General features: G+C 40.7%; 2 protein-coding genes across 6 annotated transcripts in view; one reads left to right on the forward strand and one right to left on the reverse strand.

Annotated features, from left to right (window-relative positions):
• The first annotated feature begins 3,349 nt into the window (after window positions 1–3,349).
• cdip1 (cell death-inducing p53 target 1) lies at window positions 3,350–23,257 on the forward strand. 5 transcript variants are annotated; one of them, XM_047150425.2, is made up of 7 exons: window positions 3,362–3,503; window positions 6,468–6,552; window positions 6,880–7,211; window positions 10,759–10,885; window positions 13,450–13,596; window positions 20,813–21,086; window positions 21,409–23,257. In XM_047150425.2, exons 4-7 carry the CDS (start codon window positions 10,801–10,803, stop codon window positions 21,518–21,520), a joined length of 618 nt encoding a protein of 205 aa, XP_047006381.1. In that variant the 5' UTR covers window positions 3,362–3,503; window positions 6,468–6,552; window positions 6,880–7,211; window positions 10,759–10,800; the 3' UTR covers window positions 21,521–23,257. The 5 variants fall into 5 exon arrangements, with proteins under 5 accessions (XP_017310286.1, XP_017310291.1, XP_047006381.1 ...); XM_017454796.3 differs by lacking the exon at window positions 6,880–7,211 and having other exon boundaries at window positions 3,363–3,503; XM_017454797.3 differs by lacking the exons at window positions 6,468–6,552; window positions 6,880–7,211 and having other exon boundaries at window positions 3,350–3,503.
• Window positions 23,258–23,271: 14 nt separating this feature from the next.
• The window catches only part of polr3k (polymerase (RNA) III (DNA directed) polypeptide K), a 1,788-nt gene continuing 382 nt past the window's right edge, over window positions 23,272–24,677 (reverse strand). Inside the window, 2 exon segments of the mRNA NM_001201190.1 lie at window positions 23,272–23,858; window positions 24,628–24,677. The exon segment at window positions 24,628–24,677 is cut by the window's right edge and continues 38 nt beyond it. Of these exon segments, the coding sequence (NP_001188119.1) occupies window positions 23,731–23,858; window positions 24,628–24,677 (178 nt within the window). The 3' untranslated portion in view covers window positions 23,272–23,730.

Genomic DNA, 24,677 nt, shown 5'->3' on the forward strand with positions numbered 1-24,677 from the left:
AGTGCCAAAGTGGAAGCAATTGTGAACTTTCCTGCTCCCAAATCCAAAAGGGAATTACGCCAATTCTTGGGGATGGTGAGATACTATAGAGCCTTTTTGCAAGAATTTTTCTTCGGTGGTGTGTCCTCTGATTTGTTAAGTGTATCTAGAGAATTCACCTGGAGTCCTGAGTGTGATCTAGCTTTCAAGGCAGCTAAAGATCTTCTTTGTAGTGTGCCTGTTCTCTCTGCACCTGATTTTACCCGCCCATTCAAACTCGAGGTGTTTGAATGGGCCGGTGTGATAGGGGCCGGTGAAGTATTGCTGCAAGAAAAGGAGCCTGGGATCGACCACCCAGTGTGTTACTTTTCTAAAAAGTTCTTAAAAGCTCAGCAAAATTACAGTACTATATAAAAGGAATCTTTAGCATTACTACTTGCTTTACAGCACATCGAGGTGTATGTAGGTGGTAGTGCCTTACCTATAATAGTACATACTGGCCATAACCTGCTTGTCTTCCTAATGCGCATGTCAAATTCTAATCAAAGGTTGATGCGATGGTCTCTGGTGGTCCAAGAATTCAACTTATTAGGCCCACGTGTAGCTAGAAGTATTCTTTCTGATCACATGGTTACTCTGGATGGTCTTTCTGTTTCATCATGTGCAGCAGTTAAAGACCTTGGAGTGATTATTGACTCCAGACTATCATTTGATGCTCATGTAGATAATATTACTAGGATAGCCTTCTTTCATCTCAGAAATATTTCTAAAATAAGAAACATATTGTCACTACATGATGCGGAAATACTAGTTCATGCATTCGTCACCTCTAGATTAGATTATTGTAATGCCATACTGTCTGGATGTTCCAGTAGGAATATAAATAAGCTCCAATTAGTCCAGAATGCAGCTGCTAGAGTCCTAACTAGAACTAGAAGATACGACCATATCACACCGATATTATCAATACTGCATTGGCTCCCAGTAAAATCTCGCATTAATTATAAAATACTCTTATTAACCTATAAAGCACTAAATGGTCTCGCGCCACAATATCTAAGCGACCTTTTGGTTTTATATGATCCGCCACGCCTACTTAGATCAAAAGATGCAGGCTATCTGACGGTACCTCGAATAGTGAAGGCTACAGCAGGGGGAAGAGCTTTCTCTTATAGGGCCCCACAGTTATGGAACAGTCTTCCTATTAGTGTTCGGGACTCAGACACAGTCTCAGTGTTTAAGTCTAAGCTTAAAACGTATTTGTTTACTCAAGCCTACCCTGACTAGATTCTGTTCTACTTTCTCCCTCTCTCCTTTCGCCGAGCCCCACACGAATTTATGGAGATACTAGAGATCCAGATCCTTTCTGCCTCTGGATGGAGCTCAAATCTTCTTTAATTCCAGACTGCTGGGACTACGGCTGCTCCTAACGCCATACAGACTTCATATAAATCCATAATGAACTTTTTCACAATATCTGTTGTTACCCAGATGAGGATGGGTTCCCTTCTGAGTCGGGTTCCTCTCAAGGTTTCTTCCTCTTAAAACATCTTAGGGAGTTTTTCCTTGCCACCGTCGCCACTCAGTGGCTTGCTCAGTTGGGATAAATTCACACCTTTAATATCTGTATACCGTGTTGATATTTCTGTAAAGCTGCTTTGAGACAATGTCTATTGTAAAAAGCGCTATACAAATAAAATTGAATTGAATTGAATTGAACTTGGACATGGGTCACAAGGAGGGTACAAAAAACTTACATCTTAGCAGATGCCCTCTCACGAGCTTATGCTTAGTTCATGGTTAAGGTAGTCAAAATAAATTTGACTTTTATGGGGGGGGGGGTGTTGTGTCAGGAGACGTGTGTGTGTGTGTGTGTGTGTGTGTGTGTGTTTTCTGTCTCTCTCTCACAGGTTGCTCTGCCCCAATTCGACGTGCTGCACCGGGATTTGAGAGGAGAAGATTGTGTGTCGAAGACCGATATGTCGGGAGGAATGTGGATGTGTGGTTTGTCTGTGATTGTGTGCATACTATTGAGTAGCGAATATTTTTCCCGGTGTTTGAGTGAGATCGCTTGCTAGTTTTATTGTGTGTGAGTGAAAGAAGTGAGTGGTAGGATCTTGTGTTGTCCCATTCCCCCGTTTTGTCTTGTGTTGTGGCTGAGTGTATGCCTCTATTATAAATATCATTATTATTATTATTATTATTATTATTATTATTATGGCTAGGTAATTTAAATTGATACGGGACAAGATAGTGACTGTTCTGTTTATTATTTTGGCCTTGCCCAGCCCTGAAGAGATTTGCTTTCTTAGTGATTGTTTTGGATTTTTTCTTTTTTCTTTCTCATCATTAAACTTGTAAGATTCCAAAGATTTTGAAACATGTGTCAACCTCATTTTTTATTTTTGTTTATACTTTCTTTTATGTTACAACTCGACCCTAGACTGGGGTCGTAACACAAGTTTACGACGTGTAAACAGATTTACACTTACTTATGGTCAAAAGTATGTGGACACATGACCATCACACCCATATGTGCTTAACATCCCATTCCAGATTTATTCCCTTTTTTACAATTATAATAAGCTCCACTCTTCTGGGAAGGCTTTTCACTAGATTTTGGGGTGTGGTTGGGGGGATTTGTGATCATTCAGCTACAAGACCATTAGTGAGGTTGAGATCAGGAGGTCTGTGGTTCAATCTGTGTTTTACAGTGTTAACTGGAGTTGAGGTCAGGGCTCTGTGCAGAACATTTGAGTTCTTTGAGTGTCATGCTGGAACAGGTTTGAGTTCCAGTGAAGGCTAATTGTAATGCTACAGTATATAAAAAGATAGATACAATTGTGTGCTTCAGTCAGTTTGTAGAAGAATCACATATTGGTGTGATGGTCAGGTGTCCAAATACTTTTGGATGTATAGTGTATCATTGACCAGTTAGAGACTTACAGCTATACAGTACCGTGACTAACCATAGAAGCTGCTAGAAAAGCAGATGTGTGTTCTTTAAAGTACCCTGCTGGGGGTGGGTGGAGACAACAGATATAAAACATCACAGAAATTCTAATGGTTTCCACTACAAATACCATTACAAACCATCAGCTAAACATTAAAACCATTACCGGTCCTTAATGGTATCCACTAGACATAGCATGCCAGCAATAGAAGGTAATAAATTACCAGTAGACACCAAAACGGATCATTAGCATGTCCATTAAAACCAGTGCAATTCCCATTAAAACCATTAAAAAATCGAGGCGATTAGAATTTTTTTTTTTCCAGCAGGGTAGGTTTATAACGGTAAGGTTTTTATAACCTACATTATATAAAACCAAGTGAGATGAGAGCTCGCGCTCTCTCTGTCTCTCTCTGTCTGTCTCTCTCTCTCTCTCTCTCACACACACACACACACTCTCGTTACGTCAAGTCCTCCATTCCCAGTGACTGTTATTGGAGAAGAGCTAACGGCTAGCTGCTGAACGACTTCGCTAACCTCACTCAGATAAAGTGTCTAAGCTCAGATACAGGTAACCGAACATCATGACTAATATTATTTTCGGTGAATATTTTCGCAGTATTTTGTGTCGGAGTGTGGCAGTGTGGAGGCAGGAGCCTTAACTAGTCCCTGTCATTGGCCTGAGTTAGCTCCCATCATTTCTTAGAAGCCAACTAAGCATAACCGTTATTTATTTATTGATGTGTTTATTTATTCGTTTATGTATGAGTGCCGTTATAAATGATTATTTACTGAGTGCAGTGTTTCAGCTTTCTGAAGCGGTCACACAATCATGATAATCCCCATCTGGAGGTTTAGTTTTTCAGCGCTACACTCGACATTCATGTACAGGGTTTGTTTGTTTATGTCCTTAATCAGTTTGGCTAGCTGGCTCAGAGCCTTAATGCTACGTTTCAAATAAACAGTAGTAGCAGTGTATCAGGAGCCTGGAGCCTGGAGGCGGTAGGGTAAGATGATTTGGGACGCAGCCCAAGTGTTGTCGCTTATCCATGTTGACTATAGAGCTAAAGAAACCTGTATCTGTCAAGCAAGCTGGCTGTGCGCATTAGTGGGCGTGGCTTTTCAGTCTTTAGCAATCTGCTGGCTAATCACGCTAATCCCCTATGGCTGTATGCTAACTAGCTGGGGCCCTTGTGTGGTTTCTAATATGTTTTGTAATCTGAATATTTTTATATATTTTTATCTAATGGTGGCACTACAGCTGTCTAAGCAGATGTTTCCATAAACAGTCAGTTACAATAAGGTGACTGGAGGGAGATTTTCAGTTTATACAGTATAAAATACCTCTGAAAGAGGAACTCGGAGTAAACAGACTAATCAGACATTGTCCAAGTACAAATTACGCAACAGGACAAATGACAGGACCATGAATTTTGTGCTGCTCTTTATTTTGAATGAAAGGGTTGTCTAAAAGCTTAGTCATGAACAGACCTGAAAACACTTGAAAATTAGGAAGTGCAAATGAAACTGCACTCCAATGAAACTGCACTCCCTTTTGCTATTATAATAAGCTCCACTCATCTGGGAAGGCTTTTCACTAGATTTTGAGGCGTGGCTGTGGGGATTTGTGGTCATTCAGTTACAAGAGCATTAGTAAGGTTGAGGTCAGGCGCTGATGTTGGGTGAAGACGTCTGGGGTGAAGTCGGCTTTCCAGTTCAAGTTATCACTTAAGAATACAGTAAAAAAAAATAGCAGTCTTTTACTCCTCAATACAAGTGGAAATGAGCTAGTGAATCTGGAATGATCTGCACAGGTGTTTTGATATTAAAACTCTGATATTAACTGACACCACCACCTGGAAGCCCTGCCCACTTCCTTCAAACTCACGTGCCCTTTTTCTTACAGTAGAGCGACCGATGGTGGATTTTACTGATAAGTTTCCTGCTGATACAAAAATTGATCAACCGGTAGTTTTTAAAATTGATACTGAACAATCAACAAAGTAAAATATTGCTGAACTTTATTACAAAAATAAAGAGTACTGACTGTACCGTCAAAACGTAGTGCATTTTTGAAATGAAATAAATATATAAATATTACTATATATTAATTATTAATAATATTAAAGTAAATAAAAGATAAACATCCAAACTGAGCCTAAAAGTAACACTCCAAATAAAAAATAGAGACATCCGAAATTAATAAAAACACTTTAAATAACAACAAAATTAGTCAGCGATAGTTTATATTTTTTCTCTAGAAGACGTTCTCGTGCTCTATAATGACAACGGACCCTCTCAGCTGCTGCCACAACGGACGCAATCGGGAAAAACTATCGGTGTGGATTTTTGCAGATAAACAATAGTTCCAGCAATCAGTTATCGGTGCCAATTAATCTGTCGACCTCTAGTAGATAGAGAAGGTTTTGAGTTAATTAAAGGTGAAATAGTCAGTATTTTTTTTTATTTCTTACTAGTACAAATAACGTGTAGAAATATGTAGAAATTCTTTTTTTTTTTTTAAACAATGGTTTAAACCATGGCCTCGCCACAAGCTTATTGTATGGCTGAAAAGAAATCCCTTTTGGAAACCTCTCTTATGGCCCACAGTGTTTGTTTGTTGTTGGATGGGCCTCTTGTCAGCCATTTCCTAGACATACTCCAACGCTCCTTCACTCCACCCACATCTCAGTCTCGTATCAGCAAGTGCCCAGTGTAGGCAGTTATCTATCCTCTGAGCAAATAAAAAAGTCAGTAAAACCAGAATGGACATAGAGTAATCTGTCAGTCAGTGCACGTGAACAGAATCCATGCACGTGAAAGTGATATCATGACAAACCTTGCTAATGCTAACTCTTTAGCATCCTAGCTTCAGCTGAACCACCATACGTAGGTTCTAGGGGTGGAGTTTTGTGTATGTGGGTGGAATGGGGGTGGGCTAAAGGGTCTTATTTAACTCCACATATTTAATTAGAGACATAATTTTAACAAATTTTAACAAATTAATGTGAAATAAAATCTATCAATGTATGCTGGATATACAGTCGTGTGAAAAAATAAGTACACCCCATGGAAATTGTTGTTTTTTTTTGACACATTTGGATAAGCAAACATTTGATCCACTTTGAAACAATGTCTATTAATAAAGTTTATACAGTCTACCAAATAAATAAATGAACAAAAAAGGTCACATGGAAAAAGTAAGTACACCCCTTACATTTATCACACCTGTCAAAAAAAAAAAGCCAACAGTTTCCATGTGGTGTTCAATGTGGTTTCATGTTTGAAAGGTTAAATAGACCCAGGACGAAGTGTTAAATCTAACATTTTACAAATAATGCTAATGCTGATGAATATTAATAAGTGATTAAATATGGAGATTATTATTTTTTTGGACTGTTGCTCTTCTAGGCAACATTTTTGAGAGCAGAACAGTGAGCATGTTGGTCATGTGGACATTAGACAACCGATTTGTGAAAGGATTATTATATATATTATAAACAGGTTTTTTTCTGTTTGCTGTGTATTACTGCAGAAAAACTTCAAAAGACATAAAAATCCAGCACCAGCTGAGTTTTGGTGATTTCAGCTCCCAGGAAAGAGTCCTGACTGCACAGCTGGTAACATTATCACACCCTCCTGTACTCTCCTTAAACCTGAAATGGTGGAAATGTTCAATTTCCTGGTTATTGTTTTTTTAGGCTGTCGTTTCTGGATAATTAAATTGTTTAAAAATGATAACCATTTCCTTAAAGATGCACTGAAAAGCACAAGAAAGTTAATAAATCAGTCTTTACTTGTTTTGTCGAATCCACAAGCCATATATAAGTCATATTAGATAAACTATATGGGCAAAAGTTTGTGGACACAATTGTATAGAATGTCTATGTATGCTGTAGTATTACAATTTCCCTTCACTGGAAGTATGACACCCAAACCTGTTCCAGCATGACGGCAGTGCCCCTGTGCACAAAGCGCGCTCCATGAAGACATGGTTTACGAAAATTGGACTGGGAGACCTTGAGTGTCGTGCACAGAGCCCTGACCTCAACCCCACTGAACACCTTTGAGATGAACTGGAACTGGAACCTCCTCACCCAACATCAGCTCCTGATCTCATCCTCACTAACGCTCTTGTAGCTGAATGAACACAAAGCCACACAACCACAAAATCTACTGGAAAGCCTTCCCAGAAGAGTGGAGTGCATTATTACAGTAAATGGATAATAAATCTGGAATGAGATGTTCAACAAGCACGTGTTGGTGTTGATGATCAGGGGTACATACTTTTCGCCATATAGTGTAACTTCTTTTTCCCATTTGAAATTTAACTTCTGCGTTATCTATAAACATTCCTGATGTATATGGCAGAAATTACAATCAAATATGTGAGTGTTGGAGTTTATAGTGCTGTGGTTCTCCTGGACTAATTGGATATGGATTAGATACTTTTTTCCACCATAGCTCTCTATTTTCATTTTACACATGGAGTGTAAAATGGAAAAATGTGGAGTGTAGGAGCCGCACAGTGAGCATTTTCCCCATGTGTTTTTGGTAGAAGACATTTAATTGGCCAGTAGTGTATTTTTTTTCCCTTCTTCCTAAACTGGTGCTCCCATCTCATTACTGTAAACAAAACTACACCTCAGCTTTCTGGTCATACGAGTTTCGGTTGGTTGTCGTATTCTACAGATGAATGGTAAGAATGTTAGAAGGTTAGAGCGCTGCAGCAGTCATTCACTTCATTTAAGAGTTTTAATATCAGAATTATAACTATCATATGTGTTATGCAATATGTCAGCAACTCTCCAGTGAAACTCCGAATCTGGATTGATCTGAAGGACTGTGAGTATCTAACATTATACTGGGAGTGATTAGACTGTGAGTATCTAACATTAAACACAGTATACTGTGAGTATCTAACATTATACACAGTATACTGTGAGTATCTAACATTTCCACCATCAGATATTCTTTTGAAGACATTTGAAGAGCATAAGAGAATCTGAAAAGCTTAAGGCCTGCCTGAGCAAAATACAAAGAATTCTCAAGTCTGTTTGGTCATAAATTCAATTGTTATTTTTTATAACTGCACAACTCGGACAAGTCAAATGACAGGTCTATATTAATTTAACGTGCTTGCTTTAATGCATTTTTTTTTATAGTAATAGTGTACACAGGGACAGTTATGGTCTACATCAGGTGTCTTTTGTCTTATCCGCAAAGGGCCAGTGTGGCTGAAGGCTTTCATTACAGCCACATCGGAGGCACGCTTGTTAGGTGATTGGAGACTAAGATAAACTGATTAAACAAGCTAAATTTGGTTGGAATGAAAGCCTGCAGCCACACCGGCCCTTTGCGGATAAGATTGAAGACACCTGCTCTACATCAGTGTATTTTTTTTCCAACAAAAAAAAGCTATGTAATTCTTGATATGATGACGTTTTCAATAAGGAGTCTCCAGTGTAATAGTCATAGTCCTTTTAAAATTCTCATTGGCTCGATATCTCAAGAACAAGTGGTTGAATGTTTATAGGATTTATACGGAATTATCATCGTAACCAGCGGATGAACTGATTTGATTTTAGAAACAATCCAAACAGTAGTGTTGGGTTCAAAACCGAGTCAAGACGAAGACCATAGACAATGAAGCCCGAGTATGACAGGGACCAAGACATGGGCGAGTCCATGTAAAGACCAAGATCGGACGCTCAGATGTGTTCATTTGCTGGTTGTAGTATCGTCCTAACCTGACACAAAATGTAATAAATCACCCGTCTATTGTTTTGTTTTGTTTTTTTGTCATTTTGTATAAATAGGTACACATTACATACATAAGACATAAGAATAGCCTATTCTTCTAGAAAGGGCTGTTTTATATCTTTTAAAGGGCTGTTTTATAATACTGTTTTATATCATTGCACTGGGGGTTAGAGAGCATGTGGGATAAATAAATTATGCAGAGTTTGCTAATTGCACAAAATCTATTTAAAGAAATGCACATGTAAAGATTCGCCAATCAAAGCACATTTCCTTTGATTTAAGCACATGGCAGGTAAATCAGTCCCTGCAGGATTTTGCGATTTTGCGATCGCAGGAATTCAAGCAAACTCCGCAATATTCTGAGGATCTTGCGATTATTCATGTGATGTCATTGCAACACACATTAACTCAAAGCGCTGTTCAAGTCACGTGCGTCGAACATGAGTAGAGTTAAATGGTCTCAAAAACATCGCTGAGAAAAACTATTTGGCGCAATTGCGATTTCACCAATTCAAGTAGTTTTCCATTAAAACTTCCACAAAAACGCAAAAAAAACCCAAAAATAAAAAAGCCACAAATGAATTGAGCGTTTTTGACCTCAACGATCACAAAAAACTCTGCTAAATCCTGTAAAATGCGTGAAAAAACAGAATTAGTTTTTATAAGTGCTTACAAGTGCTATATTATTTTAAACACGAGGATGAAGTATTTTAAAACACTTGAAAGTTATAGGTGTTCTGTAACTCCACACGTAGAGACAGACATTTTGTATTTTGTTTTGACATTTTATTATTTTTTTGTACTGTATCAAAAACATTAGAGTACTTGTTCATGTCACGAACCAGAGTTGGCACAGAAGCAGAAGCGGGTGCGTGGTAAAGGGTAGTTCCAAAGACGTAGTCGTAAAACAAGCAAGGGTCAAGCGATCAGACAAACAAAGCACAAGGGGACAGGCAGAAAGCATAGTCGTAAACGAGAAAAGAGGTCGAGATAACAAAGATAGCAAACGAATGGGAAAGGCTTGGAAACGCAGAGAACAAGTCAACAGAACGTATACTTCACAATGAACATTTGGCGAATGACTCTCTAAATACTAGTGGAGAGAGTGTGTGTGTGATTAGTGACAGGTGTGGGAGATTAGAACTCCGGGGATGGTGAGCGCATGTGTGCATGGAAGGTGAGTGTTGCTTCTTGGGAAACTGAGTCCTGGTTGGGTTGAGATATGACAGTTCACAGAAGTGATGTCAGGGTCTCGGGTGGTGACGGGGAAAAAAAAATATTTTGAGTCTTCGTAGGCTGAGACAAGGCTGAGTAAAATTTCCCCCAAGTTTCTGACAAGATCAAAACTGTAGATTTGTGGTCTCGAGATCAAGATGGCTCTCGAGTACCTATCAAACCTATACCTATCAACGCTATCAAACAGGCTCAGGGTCACAGCAAGGTCATGTGTCTGAAATAGATTTTCTTCCTTCCTGTTTGTTAGACAGGTGTAATGTTTCCTACACCTTCATGCTTAGGGACTCAAACTATTTTCTGATTCTTTTCTGGTGAAGATACTTAATACGGTGTATTTACAAATGCAAATACACAGCCGTGTTTATTTATTTATTTATTTATTTTTAACACTAACATGGGGAACACTTTGCTCTGTAAGTGCACACCAGAAATGTAGATTATGATTTCTAAATAAAGTTCACAACACTGAAGAAAGTGAGATTTTAAATTCTTTATTCTAATATTTTGAGATACTGGATTTTTGATTTCCGTGAGCTGTAAGCCGTAATCATCAAGATTAAAAAAAAAAGCTTGAAATATTTCACTTTATGTGTAACAAATCTAGAATATATTAAAGTTCCACTTTTTGAATTAAATTACGGGGAAAAGATGAACTTTTCCACAATATTCAAATTTTTTGAGATGCACCTGTATGTGTTCTGTGAGCTGAAATATAACTTCAGAGATGCTTTCATTGTGAATTTCAAGTAGTTAACTGGATTTCAATTCCTCCCTGTTTGAAACCATGGCTCTAGCTTTAGATTGAGTAGAATGTACTGTTTGTGCAGGTGAATTGCGCTCGCTTCTGAGTCCCGTCCCTGAAAAGCAGCATGTCCAGCGACCCCCCTCCGCCCTACCCAGGGGGCCCCAGCGCTCCTCTTATAGAGGAAAAGAATGGACAGCCTCCAGTCTCTGGTATAGCTCTTTATTTTTTCTCTTCTTTATATATACACAACCCCAGTTCCAAAAACAGTTGGGATGCTGTCTAAAATGTAAATAAAAACAGAATCTGATTTGCAAATCTCATAAACCCATGTGTTATTCACAAACATGTCAAATGTTTAAACAGGAAATGTGCCATGTTAAGAAAAAAAAAAACGGTAATTTTGAATTTGATGACCGCAACTTAGTTTTCCAGGCTTTTGTTGCCCCGTCCCAACTTTTTTGAGACGAGGGAAACAAAAGGTTGGGAAAGTAAGTGTTACTAAAACGAATTTTGGAATTGGGCTTGTACATTATATTCTGCCTATGAACATATTTGTGAATTCAATGCGAGTTTGATCACTTTGGAATTTTTAGTTGCTATACGCTTATGCTGAATTACAGAAACCCACGGAGACCAGGAGCAAAGCCTGACTTGTTAATGACCGTTATCTTGATTACTTAACACCAGAACCAAAATGTACAATAGAATATTGTGTTGTGTTATTATTTTCCTGCTTATTACGTACTCAAATTCGAATTCGAAGGCATTACCAAAACTCTCACCCGGAGGACTCTCACCTCAGACTTTGAAGCACATTTTATTGATATACTCAGACAGTGGTATTCAGTAAGGTCTTTTAAATAGGTATTTGATTATTGAGTTAACACCAGAATGAGTTTTAACATTATTATCTCAAATACATTTGAAACAACTTGTATATAGGCCTGTCACCATGACTACTTTTGTTGGACGATATATTGTCTCAGAAATAATTGCGATAAAATGATATTATTGTTATTTTAAGACCATTTTGTGACACTGATATAATGATAATATAACAGCATAATAATGCAAGTACACCCTTTCAAAGCGCAATGAACTTTTAATTCTTGAAATTGGAATGTAGAAAAAAAACTAAATAAATGAAACATAAAATAAAACCACTCAACTAAAACAATAAACAAATGGACTGTAATAGAACACTGTGAATTCTTTATGCTTTAGTTATTCATCGCCGGTGGTTTAGTGCGTTGTTACAGAAAGAGCGTATTCACAACGTGACTTCCTGTTCTACGTGGCGCATTACTTAAGCTCAAGCTCATTTGTGTATTAGTATCATTTTGTGCAGAAGCGAGTTGTTATATTAGGTTCATGTTATGTGTAAATATCTAATTAATCTCGTATGTGTGTAGGATGTGTTTGGGTGAGTTAATTAACCCAGTAGTAAAGCGCTTCAGTTTAACCGCTGTTCATTCGCTGTTCAGCTTCAGCTCACGCAGCTTAAGCGGCTCAAACCCCAACATTATTGACTACGACTGGATTATTTCATACACTAGAACTATTCTTTCTAGATTTTTGTTAATATCTTGCGGCATTTTTTCACCAGTATGTTTTAATTAAAATCGGTGCTAGTGCTTGCTACACATCTTAAATTCGAATGCACGCAGATTTTGTGCATTTTTATCCTAAATTCGACGAATAGTCAAAGTTTGAAGTTTAATTCGACAGCCCTAGAGCAGACGAGAGGACAGAAGCAGAGCGAACGGCTAAAATGTTGTTGGCATTCACTCTCACAATGGACCATATCGAGGTCAGCAGTAATGATCGAGGTCACGTCCGTATATCGTACGATAAGTCAATAATGTAATTATCATGAAATCTATACATAGTAAAATGTTTTAAAAGTATCAAATATTCCATACTGAGTAAGTAAAAAATCTCTATGTCTATGTAAAATGTCTCTTATTTAATTGTTCATTTATTTATTTAGTCTTTTGTGTGCTTGTTCATTTATTTACTAATGTATTTTTTAAAAATTTATTCATAACCTTGCTCCTACTGTATAATAAACAGTAAGAAACAGAACAGTACCTTTTCAATATAATCCTTTAACAAATCGCTTGTCTGTGAATAGTTTCTGAATGTAGCATGAAAGAAAAAACAAAGTGTTTTTTTTTTTTTTTGAAGAAATCACTGTACAATTATGATTATCATTAAAATTATTTGTAAAGTGTTATGTTTTAAAACTTCATTGTTGGCCTGTTTTTTTTCCCTTTCTTAGTCACAGTTTTTTCTATTTCTGTGGTGTCCCTAATAAATAGTTATGATGTTAACCATCGACTTGCTTAATGATGTTTAAGTCAGACACACATCGTTAGACTTTATTTCACATGAATGAAACCTCCATTCACATTGACGGAAAGCGAGAGCAGCATATCAGCTCATCTTTCTGGTCGGAGAGATCAAAACATCTGAGCGACTGTCAATCATTCTGGATTCACATGTCGATGTTGAGTCACATCTGCTGTTTTTATTGGGGATTAAATATAAGACTGCTCTTTTGGTCTAATTTTGCGTTTTGTTGTTAAAATGTGATGCAAAAAGTGTAAAATAAGAAATGGTCATTGGTCAACTATTTATTTTTTTGTTGGTATTTTCCATCTCACTGATACCTCACAGTTTGAATTAAACTCTGTGTAAACATAATTTATTTTAATAATCATTTAATTTATATGTTTTAACTTGCATGTCATCCAATCGATTTGTACCGTAGGATCAGCCCCGGTAACCAGCGGACCCCCACATGGACACCCGCTGCCTCCAGAGTATGGCCCTCCACCTTACGAGGCCACGATGCAGCCAGGCTTCGTGCCCCCACACGTGCCAGGTGAGGGTCCTATGCCCATGCCGCACCTGCATGGTAAGCCTGCCATTGCTTATGTTCATTAAGAATCTTCTAGTAGTGATAACGCCCAGGGTAATGCTCTGCAGGGCTCAGTCACTGTTAAGGCTCATAGCAGGGTTCTTCTGTCATACTATATTTCTAAGGCATTGGACAGTTGTGAATAGACTGGGTATTACATACTATTTAAGGTGACTAAAAAACTAAGGTACACACACTATACACAACAGGAGACAGGGCTGTACGCGGAGGTCGACCGATTGATAGTTTTTGCTAACTAATCAGCACCAATAACTGATCGCTGGCACTATTATTTATCCGCAAAAATCTACACCGATAGTTTTTCCCAGTTGTGTCCGTTGCAGAGCTGAGAAGTGTTCGCTGTCATTATACAGTATGAGAGCAGAGTCTAATCACTTTCAAATTTTTATTTGCTATACGCTTATGCTGAATTACAGAACAGCACAGGGACTAGGAGGCAAAATATAAACTATCGCTGACTAATTTTATTGTGTTATTTGAAGTGTTTTTTGATTCATTTCAGATGTCTCTATTTTTATTTGTTATTTGTGTGTTACTTTTCGGTTCGGTTTGGATGTATATCTTTTATTTACATTAATATTTATTAATAGTTAATATATAGTGATATTTATATATTTATTTCATTTAAGAAAGTACATTTTTCACAGTACAGTCAGTACTGTTAATTTTCTACTAAAGTTCAGCAACATTTTAATTTGAGTGTTTTGTTTTCATTCAGTACCAATTTCAAAACTATCGGTTGATTAATTGCCAAACCTGGTTATCGGTACCGATAAAATCCACAATCAGTCGACCACCAGCTGTACACTTACTGTTCTAAGTGCTAGCAAGCTAAAAAGTTATGTAGCACAAAAATGTTGGTTAACTTTTGGACCTATAGTTCAAAATTAATAGTTTAGAAACTATTAATGAATAAAAGAAATAAAAAATAAATAAATAGAAAGACCCCAAAGCAGCTTAGACACATCCAAACAAATAACAAAATGGCTTCATGAACAATTTCACATTCTGTTATTAGCTGTGTTAACATGCAGCCTAAAAATCTGTTAATAATCCCACCGATTATTACAGTGAACATATGTGTGTTCTTCATGTGTGTTTGGGTAACGATGTGCTCGTTGTGCTTTAAAAAAAAATCCTTTTCGATGTTTCTTATTGTAATTAATTTATCACAGTTAGCCTATCTCTCTCTCTCTACACACACACACACACACACACACACATATATATATATATATATATATATATATATATATATATATATATATATATATATATATATATACGTATGTATATATATATATATATATATATATATATATATATATATATATATATATATATATATATATATATATATATACACACACACACACACACACACACACACACACACACACACACACACACACACACATATATATATATATATATTTAACAAAGATTATTTTGGAGAATCCTGTGTTGTGTTTACAATTGTTTGATGTCCATGAGAGCAGAGTATTTTTGTATATTTTTTTAACAAAAGATCAAAAGTTTAAACAATATGTCACAAACCTCGAAACGGTACGGAAGCAGGAGCGGGAGGCGGGTGAAGAGCGTAGGATCGGGAAGTTCAAGAAGCGTAGTCGTAGAGTAGGCAAGGGTCAAGAGATCGGACGAACTATACACACGGGGATATCCAGAAAGCGTAGTCGAGACTGAAAACAAGGGTCGAGGATCACGAGAAACAAACGAACTAGAACAGCTTGGTAACGCAGAGAACTAAGCTACTGAGCATATACTTTGCGTAGATTCTGGGTGGATGTCTTCCCTAAGTACGAGTGTGTGTGTGTGTGTGTGTGTGTGATTGGTGCCAGATGTGTCTGATCAGAACTCCGGGGATGGTGAGCGCATGCGTGCCTGAGAAGTGAGTATTGCATCTTGGGAATTTGAGTTCTGATCGGACCGAGCTGTGACAGAACCCCCCCCAAAGGGCTCACTCCGGGAGCAGAGTTCTTTCTTGGCCTCCCCTGGGGTCGTGGACCTGGGAGATGAGGATGAGTGATGTGAAAGTCCTTGGTAAGCTGTGGATCCAGTATATCCTGCTTGGGAACCCAGCACTGTTCCTCAGGTCCGTAACCTTCCCACTCGACCAAATACTCCAGCTTGCCCCTCCTGCGTCTAGATTTGAGGATGTTCTTGACGCGGTAAGCCGGTTGTCCATCAATTTCCAGAGGGGTCGGAGGAGTTTCAGCTGGTACATCGGTGGCTAGAGGACCGTTAACAACAGGATCTTGAATGGTCCAGTGTATCTTAGCACTAGTTTTTTACAGCTGTGAGCTTGTCTCAAGTCCTTTGTGGACAACCATACCCGATCGCCTGGTTGGTAATTAGGGTGTTCTTTGTGGCGGCGATCTGCTTTGTGTTTGTACGTGTCTGTGGTCTCCTTCAGGCGTCGGTGGGTGTCAGCCCAGACACGCTCACTATGTTTGAAACAGTGGTCAACGGCCGGAGCTGCGGGGGGGGTTGCGTTCCACAGGAACAGTGGAGGTTGGTAACCGAGCACGCACTGGAAAGGGGTGAGATTGGTAGCCGAATGACGTAGTGAGTTCTGGGCGTACTCGGCCCATGGCAAGAACTTGCTCCAATCCTCTGGGTTATTGGCACAGAAAGTACGGAGGAATCGCCCCAGTTCCTGATTGACTCGTTCGGCTTGTCCATTGGCTTGTGGGTGATAACCGGAGGTGAGATTCACTGTCACTCCCATCTTGGTCATGAAGCTGGACCACACTCTGGAGGTAAACTGCGGGCCCCTGTCACTGACAATCTCCTCCGGAATGCCGTAATACCTGAACACATGCTGGAATAGAAGTTCAGCTGTCCTGAATGCCGTGGGGAGAGCGGGTAAGGGAATGAAACGTACGGATTTGGAGAACCGGTCCACTGTGACTAGAACTGTGGTATTTCCTTGGGATCTAGGCAGGTCTGTTACGAAATCTACAGATATGTGTGACCATCGGGGTCCGAGGTACTTTATTCTGTGCGCACGATGAACAGGACGTCACCACCTTGTGTATATCTCCTTCCATATTGGGCCACCAGTACCACTCTTCTAGGAGATGGTGTGTGCGTTGTGTTCCTGGATGTCCTGTACCGAGTACCGTGTGTGCCCAGATGATGAGTTCTTGGCGGTACTCCTCGGGTACAAATAGTTTGTTCGGCGGACACTTTACGGGTACTTGGGACTGGGGAATCTGCTCTAGTTCCGCGTCCAGCTCCCACTCTAGCGCACTGATAACACATGAAGGACGAATGCTCGTTGACTCGTTCTGTCTGGTCGAGACGAGACAGAGCATCAGCTTTTGTGTTCTTGGACCCGGGTCTGTAGGATAACGTGAAATGAAATCTGGTGAAGAATAGGGCCCATCGGGCCTGGCGGGGTGTGAGTCGCTTTGCAGTGCGAAGGTACTCCAGGTTCTTATGGTCTGTGAAGACGACAAATGGATGTGTAGCCCCCTCTAACCAGTGTCTCCACTCTTCCAGCGCTAACTTAACTGCCAAAAGTTCACGATTTCCCACATCGTAGTTTCTCTCGGCGGGGGGAAGCTTCCGCAAGAAGAAGGCCACCAGATGGAGTTTTGGCTTCTCTCCAAATCGTTGGGACAGAATGGCTACTACCCCGGTCTCTGACGCATCCACCTCCACTATAAACGGTCTGGATGGGTCCGGATGTTTGATGATGGGAGCAGTATTGAAGGCTTTCTTGAGCTTGTCGAAGGCGGATTGGGCAGTTGAATTCCATGCAAGGCGTTTGGGTTTCACCTTTAGCAGGGAAGTGAGGTGGTTGGCGATGGCACTGAAATTCCTGATAAACCTCCTGTAGAAGTTCGCAAACCCCAGAAACCTTTGTAGTTCCTTGACCGTCGTGGGTGTGGGCCAGCTTACTACCGCCTGGACCTTATCTCGGTCCATGGAGATCCCCTCGGGGCTGATGACGTATCCCAGAAACGCAATGGTGGTTCTATGGAATTTGCACTTCTCGGCTTTAACATATAACTGGTGACGGAGCAGTCGTTGTAGAACTTGGCGAACGTGGTGAACATGTTCTTCCCGGGAGTCAGAGTATATCAGAATGTCGTCGATGTAGGCGATCACATGGCGTCCCAGCATGTCACGTAACACGTCGTTAATTAAAGATTGGAAGACCGAGGGAGCGTTAGAAAGCCCATACGGCATGACCAGATACTCATAGTGGCCTGAAGTTGTGCTGAACCCAGTCTTCCATTCATCTCCCTCTCGAATCCGGACCAGGTTGTATGCACTGCGTAAGTCTAGTTTCGTGAAGATGGTGGCCGTGCGTAATTGTTCCAGAGCGGATGGTACTAGAGGGAATGGGTAGCGGTACTTGACGCAACATTGGTTTAGTCCTCGGTAGTCGATGCAAGGCCGTAAATGTCCTCCCTTTTTCTCCACGAAGAAAAACCCCGCGGATGCTGGAGAAGTGGATGGTCGTATATACCCTTGGTGCAACGCCTCCTGAATGTATTCTTCCATGGCCTTCTGTTCAGTGATCCTTAACGGATAGACCCTCCCTCGTGGTGGTGTAGTGCCTGGGAGCAAATCGATAGCGCAGTCGTAATCACGGTGGGGAGGTAGTCCGCTAGCCTTCTTCTTACTGAATACTTCTATGAGGTCGTGGTAAACACTGGGGATCAGAATGTTGTCTGCCTTGTCCGGGCTTTCAATGGATGTGGATGCTACGGGGATCACAGGGACTTGAAGACAGTGATTCACACAGTGATCAGCGAGTGATCTCCCTTTGATTCCACGAAATTTGTGGATTGTGATGTTCGAGCCAAGGGAGACCGAGAACCACTGGGTGCCGGGCAGTCACAATGACATGGAACGTGGTGATCTCCTGATGAAGAGCGCTGGTGCGGAGGTTAATGGGTTCGGTACAGTGGGTGATTAAGCCATCTCCTATGGGGGCCCCATCAATGGCTTGGACACGGCGGGGGGTGCAGAGAGGACGAACGGGGATGTTATATTGGAGTATGGTCTCCTGGTCAATGAAGTTCCCCGCTGCTCCCGAGTCGATCAGCGCTTCTAAAATACAGGAAACACTTGAGTAACCCAATATAACAGGCAATACGAAGGCAGACCGAACAGAGTGCTGGGTAATGGGTTCGAAACTCACCCCTGCCTGAGGTGGTCTGGCAGTTTTAGTTTCCCCTCGGGTAGAGCCCTGTTTGAGAGGGCATTGTTGCACGAAGTGGCCCCTCTCACCGCAGTAGAAACAACAGTGTTCACGGCGCCGTCGTTCTCTTTCCTGCATGCTCACCCGAGTCTGTCCCAGCTGCATGGGTTCACTAGGGTTCTCAGATGTCGGTGCTTCCGCCTCACCGCGTACGGGGCGGCGGCTACGTAGTAGACGATCCAGGCGGATAGCTACGTTGATGAGTGAGTCGAGGGTCAGCTGATCATCGCGGCACGCCAGCTCCGTTAAGATGTCAGCATTCAATCCGCGGCGAAACATAGCTTTTAGAGCGGGTTGATTCCATCCGCTCCGGGCGGCCACAGTGGGAAATTCGAGGGCATAATCCGCCACGCTACGTGATCCCTGCACCAAGGACAATAAGTCCTCCCCAGTCTCCCGGCTGTCTGGAGAGTGATCAAATACAGTGCGGAAGCGCGATGTCAGCTGTTCAAACGTGCTGATACGGTTCCCCTCCTGTTCCCATTCCGCGGTAGGCCAGAGGAGAGCTTTCCCGGTTAAAAGTTGCATGAAGTGGATTATCTTCTGATTCTCCGTCATGTCTGGGTACGTGGAAAAAAACAGGGAGCACTGGAGTAGAAAACCTCGACAGCGTGCGGGAACTCCATCATACTTCTCCGGCGCTGGAGTGGGAGGTAAGCGTGGGGTCGGCGTCGTAGAAGACGGCGCAGCTTGATTTAACCGAGCTACCTGCTCAGTTAGGTGGGCGAGACGGCGATCATGTTCACTAATCATCCGGCCATGCCCCTCGATGGCGTGCGGCCAGCGATCTCCCGCTGCTTCCATTAGCGGGCGAAGTATTCTGTCACAAACCTCGAAACGGTACGGAAGCAGGAGCGGGAGGCGGGTGAAGAGCGTAGGATCGGGAAGTTCAAGAAGCGTAGTCGTAGAGTAGGCAAGGGTCAAGAGATCGGACGAACAATACACACGGGGATACCCAGAAAGCGTAGTCGAGACTGAAAACAAGGGTCGAGGATCACGAGAAACAAACGAACTAGAACGGCTTGGTAACGCAGAGAACTAAGCTACTGAGCGTATACTTCGCGTAGATTCTGGGTGGATGTCTTCCCTAAGTACTAGTGTGTGTGTGTGTGTGTGTGTGTGTGTGTGTGTGTGTGTGTGTGTGTGTGTGTGTGTGTGTGATTGGTGCCAGGTGTGTCTGATCAGAACTCCGGGGATGGTGAGCGCATGCGTGCCTGAGAAGTGAGTATTGCATCTTGGGAATTTGAGTTCTGATCGGACCGAGCTGTGACACAATAAAGACAATTTTTCACAGCTTTCTTTGCTGATATTTACCAAGGGTGCCAATATTAGTGGAGGGCACTAATTCCAAAAATAGTTGGGACATTCTGTTTCTATTTACATTTATTTACATTTTGCACAGCGTCCAACTTTTTTGGAAATGGGGTTGTATAAAAGACACGTGGGTTTGAGATCAAAAGATTATTAAGGGACGATAGATCAGAATTTCAGCTTTCACTTCCTGATATTTACCTTTGGTGGCAGACCACCTGATTTTTAGGTGATCAAAAGTATAGGAACAGAGTTGTTAAATTAATTAAAGTATATAACACTTATTTGCTTGCATATCCCTTACTTTCAATAACCGCATCAATCCTGCGACTCACTGAAATCACCAAACTGTTGGTTTCTTCTTCTGTGAGGCTTTTCCAGGCTTTTACCTGGAAAAAAGTTGTTACAGTTGATGTTAATACTCCTGTGTTAAGATGATGCATTGCATACGTGAATGTCTGTCTGATATATTCCTTCCTTTCCTTTTTTTTAATTTTTTTTTTACTGAAGATATCTATTCAAACTTGACTAACTAACCAACTATAAAAGATGGAAATGTTTGATATACTCCAACAGGCGGCAAGAAATTTATGCCTGATTCTACTCCCTTGTTTTTTTGTTTTTTTTTTAACTGTTTTTCAGCTGGCTTCCACCCTCCTCCTGGACACTTCCCCCAACCCATGCCGGGGCAGTTTGTTCCAGGACCTAGCCACTGTGGCCCAGCTATGGGACACACAGCCACAGTGATTGGACCACCTGGCACTGCTACTACGGTCACTGTGCTGCAGGGTGAGATGTTCCAGTCAGCACCGGTGCAGACGGTATGCCCACACTGCCAACAGGCCATCATCACACGAATTAGCCATGACGTGGGCCTCATGAACACGCTCTTCTGTCTGTTCTGCTTCTTTGTTGGGTAAGTGGTAGTGGAACAGATTTGATGGCTGGTCTGTTCCCCTTTTATTTAGGGAGATACTTATCCTCAGTAGCACTGCCAGCTTAAATCATCTTCTGATCCTCAAATAAGCCATATAATTATTGATATTCAGGTACCTATAATCTCTGTTAGGGTTAAGGCCTTCCCTGAGGGTCCAACTGTGGTAGAACTGCTTGCATAGCTGCTTTGTTTTGGCCTGAAATGACTGTGCAGCATCATCATGAAGGGTCTGTGCTGATTGCTGCCATCACGTGATGGCCTGTAAATGACTCGTTGTTTTTTTTCTCCTCTTGGTTTGCAGCTGTGATCTAGGCTGCTGCTTGATCCCATGTCTGATTGATGACCTCAAGGATGTGACGCACACTTGCCCCAACTGCAAGGGCTACATCTACACATACAAGCGCATATGCTAACAGCGTCCCCCAGCGCTCACCCTGGACGTACTCACGGCTCACTCTCGGCTTTTTTCTGTTTTCCTTTTCTGCGCTTCATTCCCCAGCTCGTTAGCTTGGTTTTTTTTTTTTTTTTTTTTACTATCTATTCATCCAATAATGACTGTGTATATATAACTATTTAAAAGACTTAGATTTAGTGATACTACAAGATTCATAATAAAAAAAAAGGTAAGTAGAAGAAAAAGAAGAAGAAGGGATGATGAGTCAGTACATTTTATATGCATAATGGAAACATTAATGGTGTTGTAGAAGAGCAGTTAGGCATTTTAGGTTAGTGGCAGTTAAAGTATCTCTAGAATTAAGTCCATTTTCAGTCAGATTTCAATATTATTTTTATTGTAATTACTCTGTTGTGTTACAGAACGTATAATTATTCTAACAAGATAATGTGAAAGATTTTCGTGTGTGTGTGTCTGTGAAAACAATGGCCAAGGACTACAGTTTTAGTTGCAGGATAGCGCTGCTCCTTTTTACACGTGAACACTAATGCGTTTCTATTCTCATAGTGATGTTACAGTCAAAACGTTTTTGTAATCAGGGGTAGTTTGCACTCACAACATTCATTATACTCTGTTATACATAGTACACACTTATGTAGACCTGTGCAATTGTACATGAATATTTCTTAAGCTTTCAGGAAACGTAGTGCAGATATCCACACGTTGATACTCCTTTGTAATAAATAAAGACAGATTTAGACAGGTTCGGTACTATATTTTAAGGTCTGTCCATTGCGGCATCTGCTGTCTTACTGAACTGTGAATGTGAAATAATTTTAATGCGCCTTCATCTTTACGGTGAAGTGCTTCTGTGCTGTTGGTAGGCCTTGACGTGCACTTTCTTATCAAGCCTAACCGTTTCATTCGTTTCAGAAAGGGAATTTAAACATGGTGCAGCTGAGAACATGCAGTCAATCACAGGCTTTTTTTATGATCCTATATAATTTATTCTGATACGATCGTTAGGAAAGAGCATGTTCGGAGGAAGAAGTTGATCATCAAGCTCTGTGTAACCTCACACAGTCCTGCGTGTGCTATCTGACCCCTGAGCTCAAAGCAGATCATTTATTCATAATTACACAATCATCGTTTCTTCTCGGGTTGTTTTTTTTTTGTTTTTTGTTTTTTTTGAGTGTGACATTTGAAGTCAGCAAATGGCAGGTTTCAGCTGTGTTTTTCTGTACGTTTCCCATTGAGTTCTTTTCCTTTCATGCAAAACGACAAACATGCACCTGGTTTGAAGCTTTAATCCCTCTCAGAAAAGTGATTCTTCATTTTGCACTCAACACACCTAAAGAGGTGAGACACTGTACTGGAATCAACGTTTGTTTTTAAAGACCTGTTGTGCTTCCTCACCATCATTCAATTTGTCTCTGTGTGTATTTAGATATCAGCACGAACATGAAGTAAACAATCTAATATGAAACTGTATGCATGCTCCTCTGAATTCGAGCTGACTCCCTTTAACGCAACTTTCTTTTGAACCTCGTAGGCCGACAATGCTTTGCAAAGTGGCTTCTTGCTGTGAAAGACTGAATATACATAGAGCTTGTGTTCCAGGACCTTTAGATCAACAAATACGAGTAGTTTTTGTGGTATAATACATCATATGAAACTGGAATTGTCCTTTAAAACATCAAACTGACTGTGTACGATTATTATTATGAGAATAATAATAAAAGTAATCGTAATCTTCTGAGAGTGGTCATGTTATTGTAACGTTTTATTAGTTAAGCAATTAAGGCAGTCGAGTCAGTTTTAATCATCAAGACAGTTAAGCCTGATTACTGCAAGATGATGTAAATTATAGCTTAAAGAATATACATTTCAGGTGCTTGCCCTAGTCTTCAGAAGAGCAGCCTTCACCTCAGAACATTTTAGGTTAAAACACAGAAAAAGGTTCCATCAGAGAAAAGTATTCCTGATTAGTCTATAGCACAGATTTCCCCAACAATGCTCCTGAAGTAGTGCACACTTTAATGTTTTTCCTCCTCTAACACACCCACCTCAACTCAGAAATTAGATGATTAGTTACAATCAGGAATGATGGGAGCAGGAAAAACACTATTCTGGGGGAGAAAAAGAAAAACGGAAAGGAAAAAAAAAGAGGGGGTACTCCAGGACCAGGGCTGTGAAGCGGTGGTCCATTGGGACAGCACATGGTCAGTCTCAGTCTCTCCACCGATGGCCACACTGCGGGCTGCAGCACTTGTAGAATGTAGTCATCGGCTCATCAGCAGATCTGGTCTGTATTTGCATGAAATAAGCCCTAGGGTGCTCACACTTCGGACAGGGTTCTAAAAAGAAAAGGGAACAAATTTTATTTTGCTGCTTAAAATAAACACGGTTATACATTACAATTTTGCACAAATACAGTACATGGCCAAAGTACGTCCACACCTGACCATCACACCCATATGTGCTTGTTGAACATCCTATTCCAAAACCATGTGCATTAATTCACATGGAGCTAGTCCTCCTTTTTACTGTTATTATAAGTCTCACTCTTCTGAGAAGGCTTTCCAATATATTTTGGGGCGTGGCTGTGTGGATTCGTGTTCATTCGGCTACAAGAGCATAAGTGAGGTTGAGGTCAGGCACTGATGTCGGGGAGACTCCAGGTCCAGTACATCGCAGAGGTGTTCGGGGGGGTTGAGGTCAGGGCTCTGTGCAGGACACTCGAGTTGTCCAACTTAACGCACCATGGAGTCTTCACGGAGCTCACTTTGTGTACAGGAGCACTGTCATCATGCTGGAACAGGTTTGGGTTCCAGTGAAGGGAAATTGTAACGCTACAGAATACAGAGACATTCTATACAACTGTGTGATTAAAACTTTGTGGTAACAGTTTGGGGAAGAACCACATACGAGTGTGACAGTCAGATGTCCACAAAGTTTTGGCCGTATAGTGTATTTATGAACATATATTACAACACAAGTTACACTATATAATCATAATAATAAAAGATAGTCACAATTAAGAAAAGTAATTCAGCTACCTTATCTATCTATATATATATATATAAATTTGGATATTTGTTATTGTTTGCATCATGTTGAACATACCTGCAGTGGAATCCACATTCTCCCAGGCAGCTGAACCCCCAAGAACATCA

Source organism: Ictalurus punctatus, chromosome 24, assembly GCF_001660625.3.
Source record: "Ictalurus punctatus breed USDA103 chromosome 24, Coco_2.0, whole genome shotgun sequence".
In the NCBI taxonomy this organism is placed as follows: Eukaryota; Metazoa; Chordata; class Actinopteri; order Siluriformes; family Ictaluridae; genus Ictalurus; species Ictalurus punctatus.

Excerpts from the sequence above, each read along its gene's own strand:
- cdip1 (XM_017454797.3), top strand. The coding sequence starts at position 10,801 with ATGTCCAGCGACCCCCCTCCGCCCTACCCAGGGGGCCCCAGCGCTCCT. Across the intron at positions 13,597-20,812 it reads GCCCATGCCGCACCTGCATG|CTGGCTTCCACCCTCCTCCT; the intron begins GTAAGCCTGCCA and ends ACTGTTTTTCAG. Across the intron at positions 21,087-21,408 it reads CTGTTCTGCTTCTTTGTTGG|CTGTGATCTAGGCTGCTGCT; the intron begins GTAAGTGGTAGT and ends CTTGGTTTGCAG.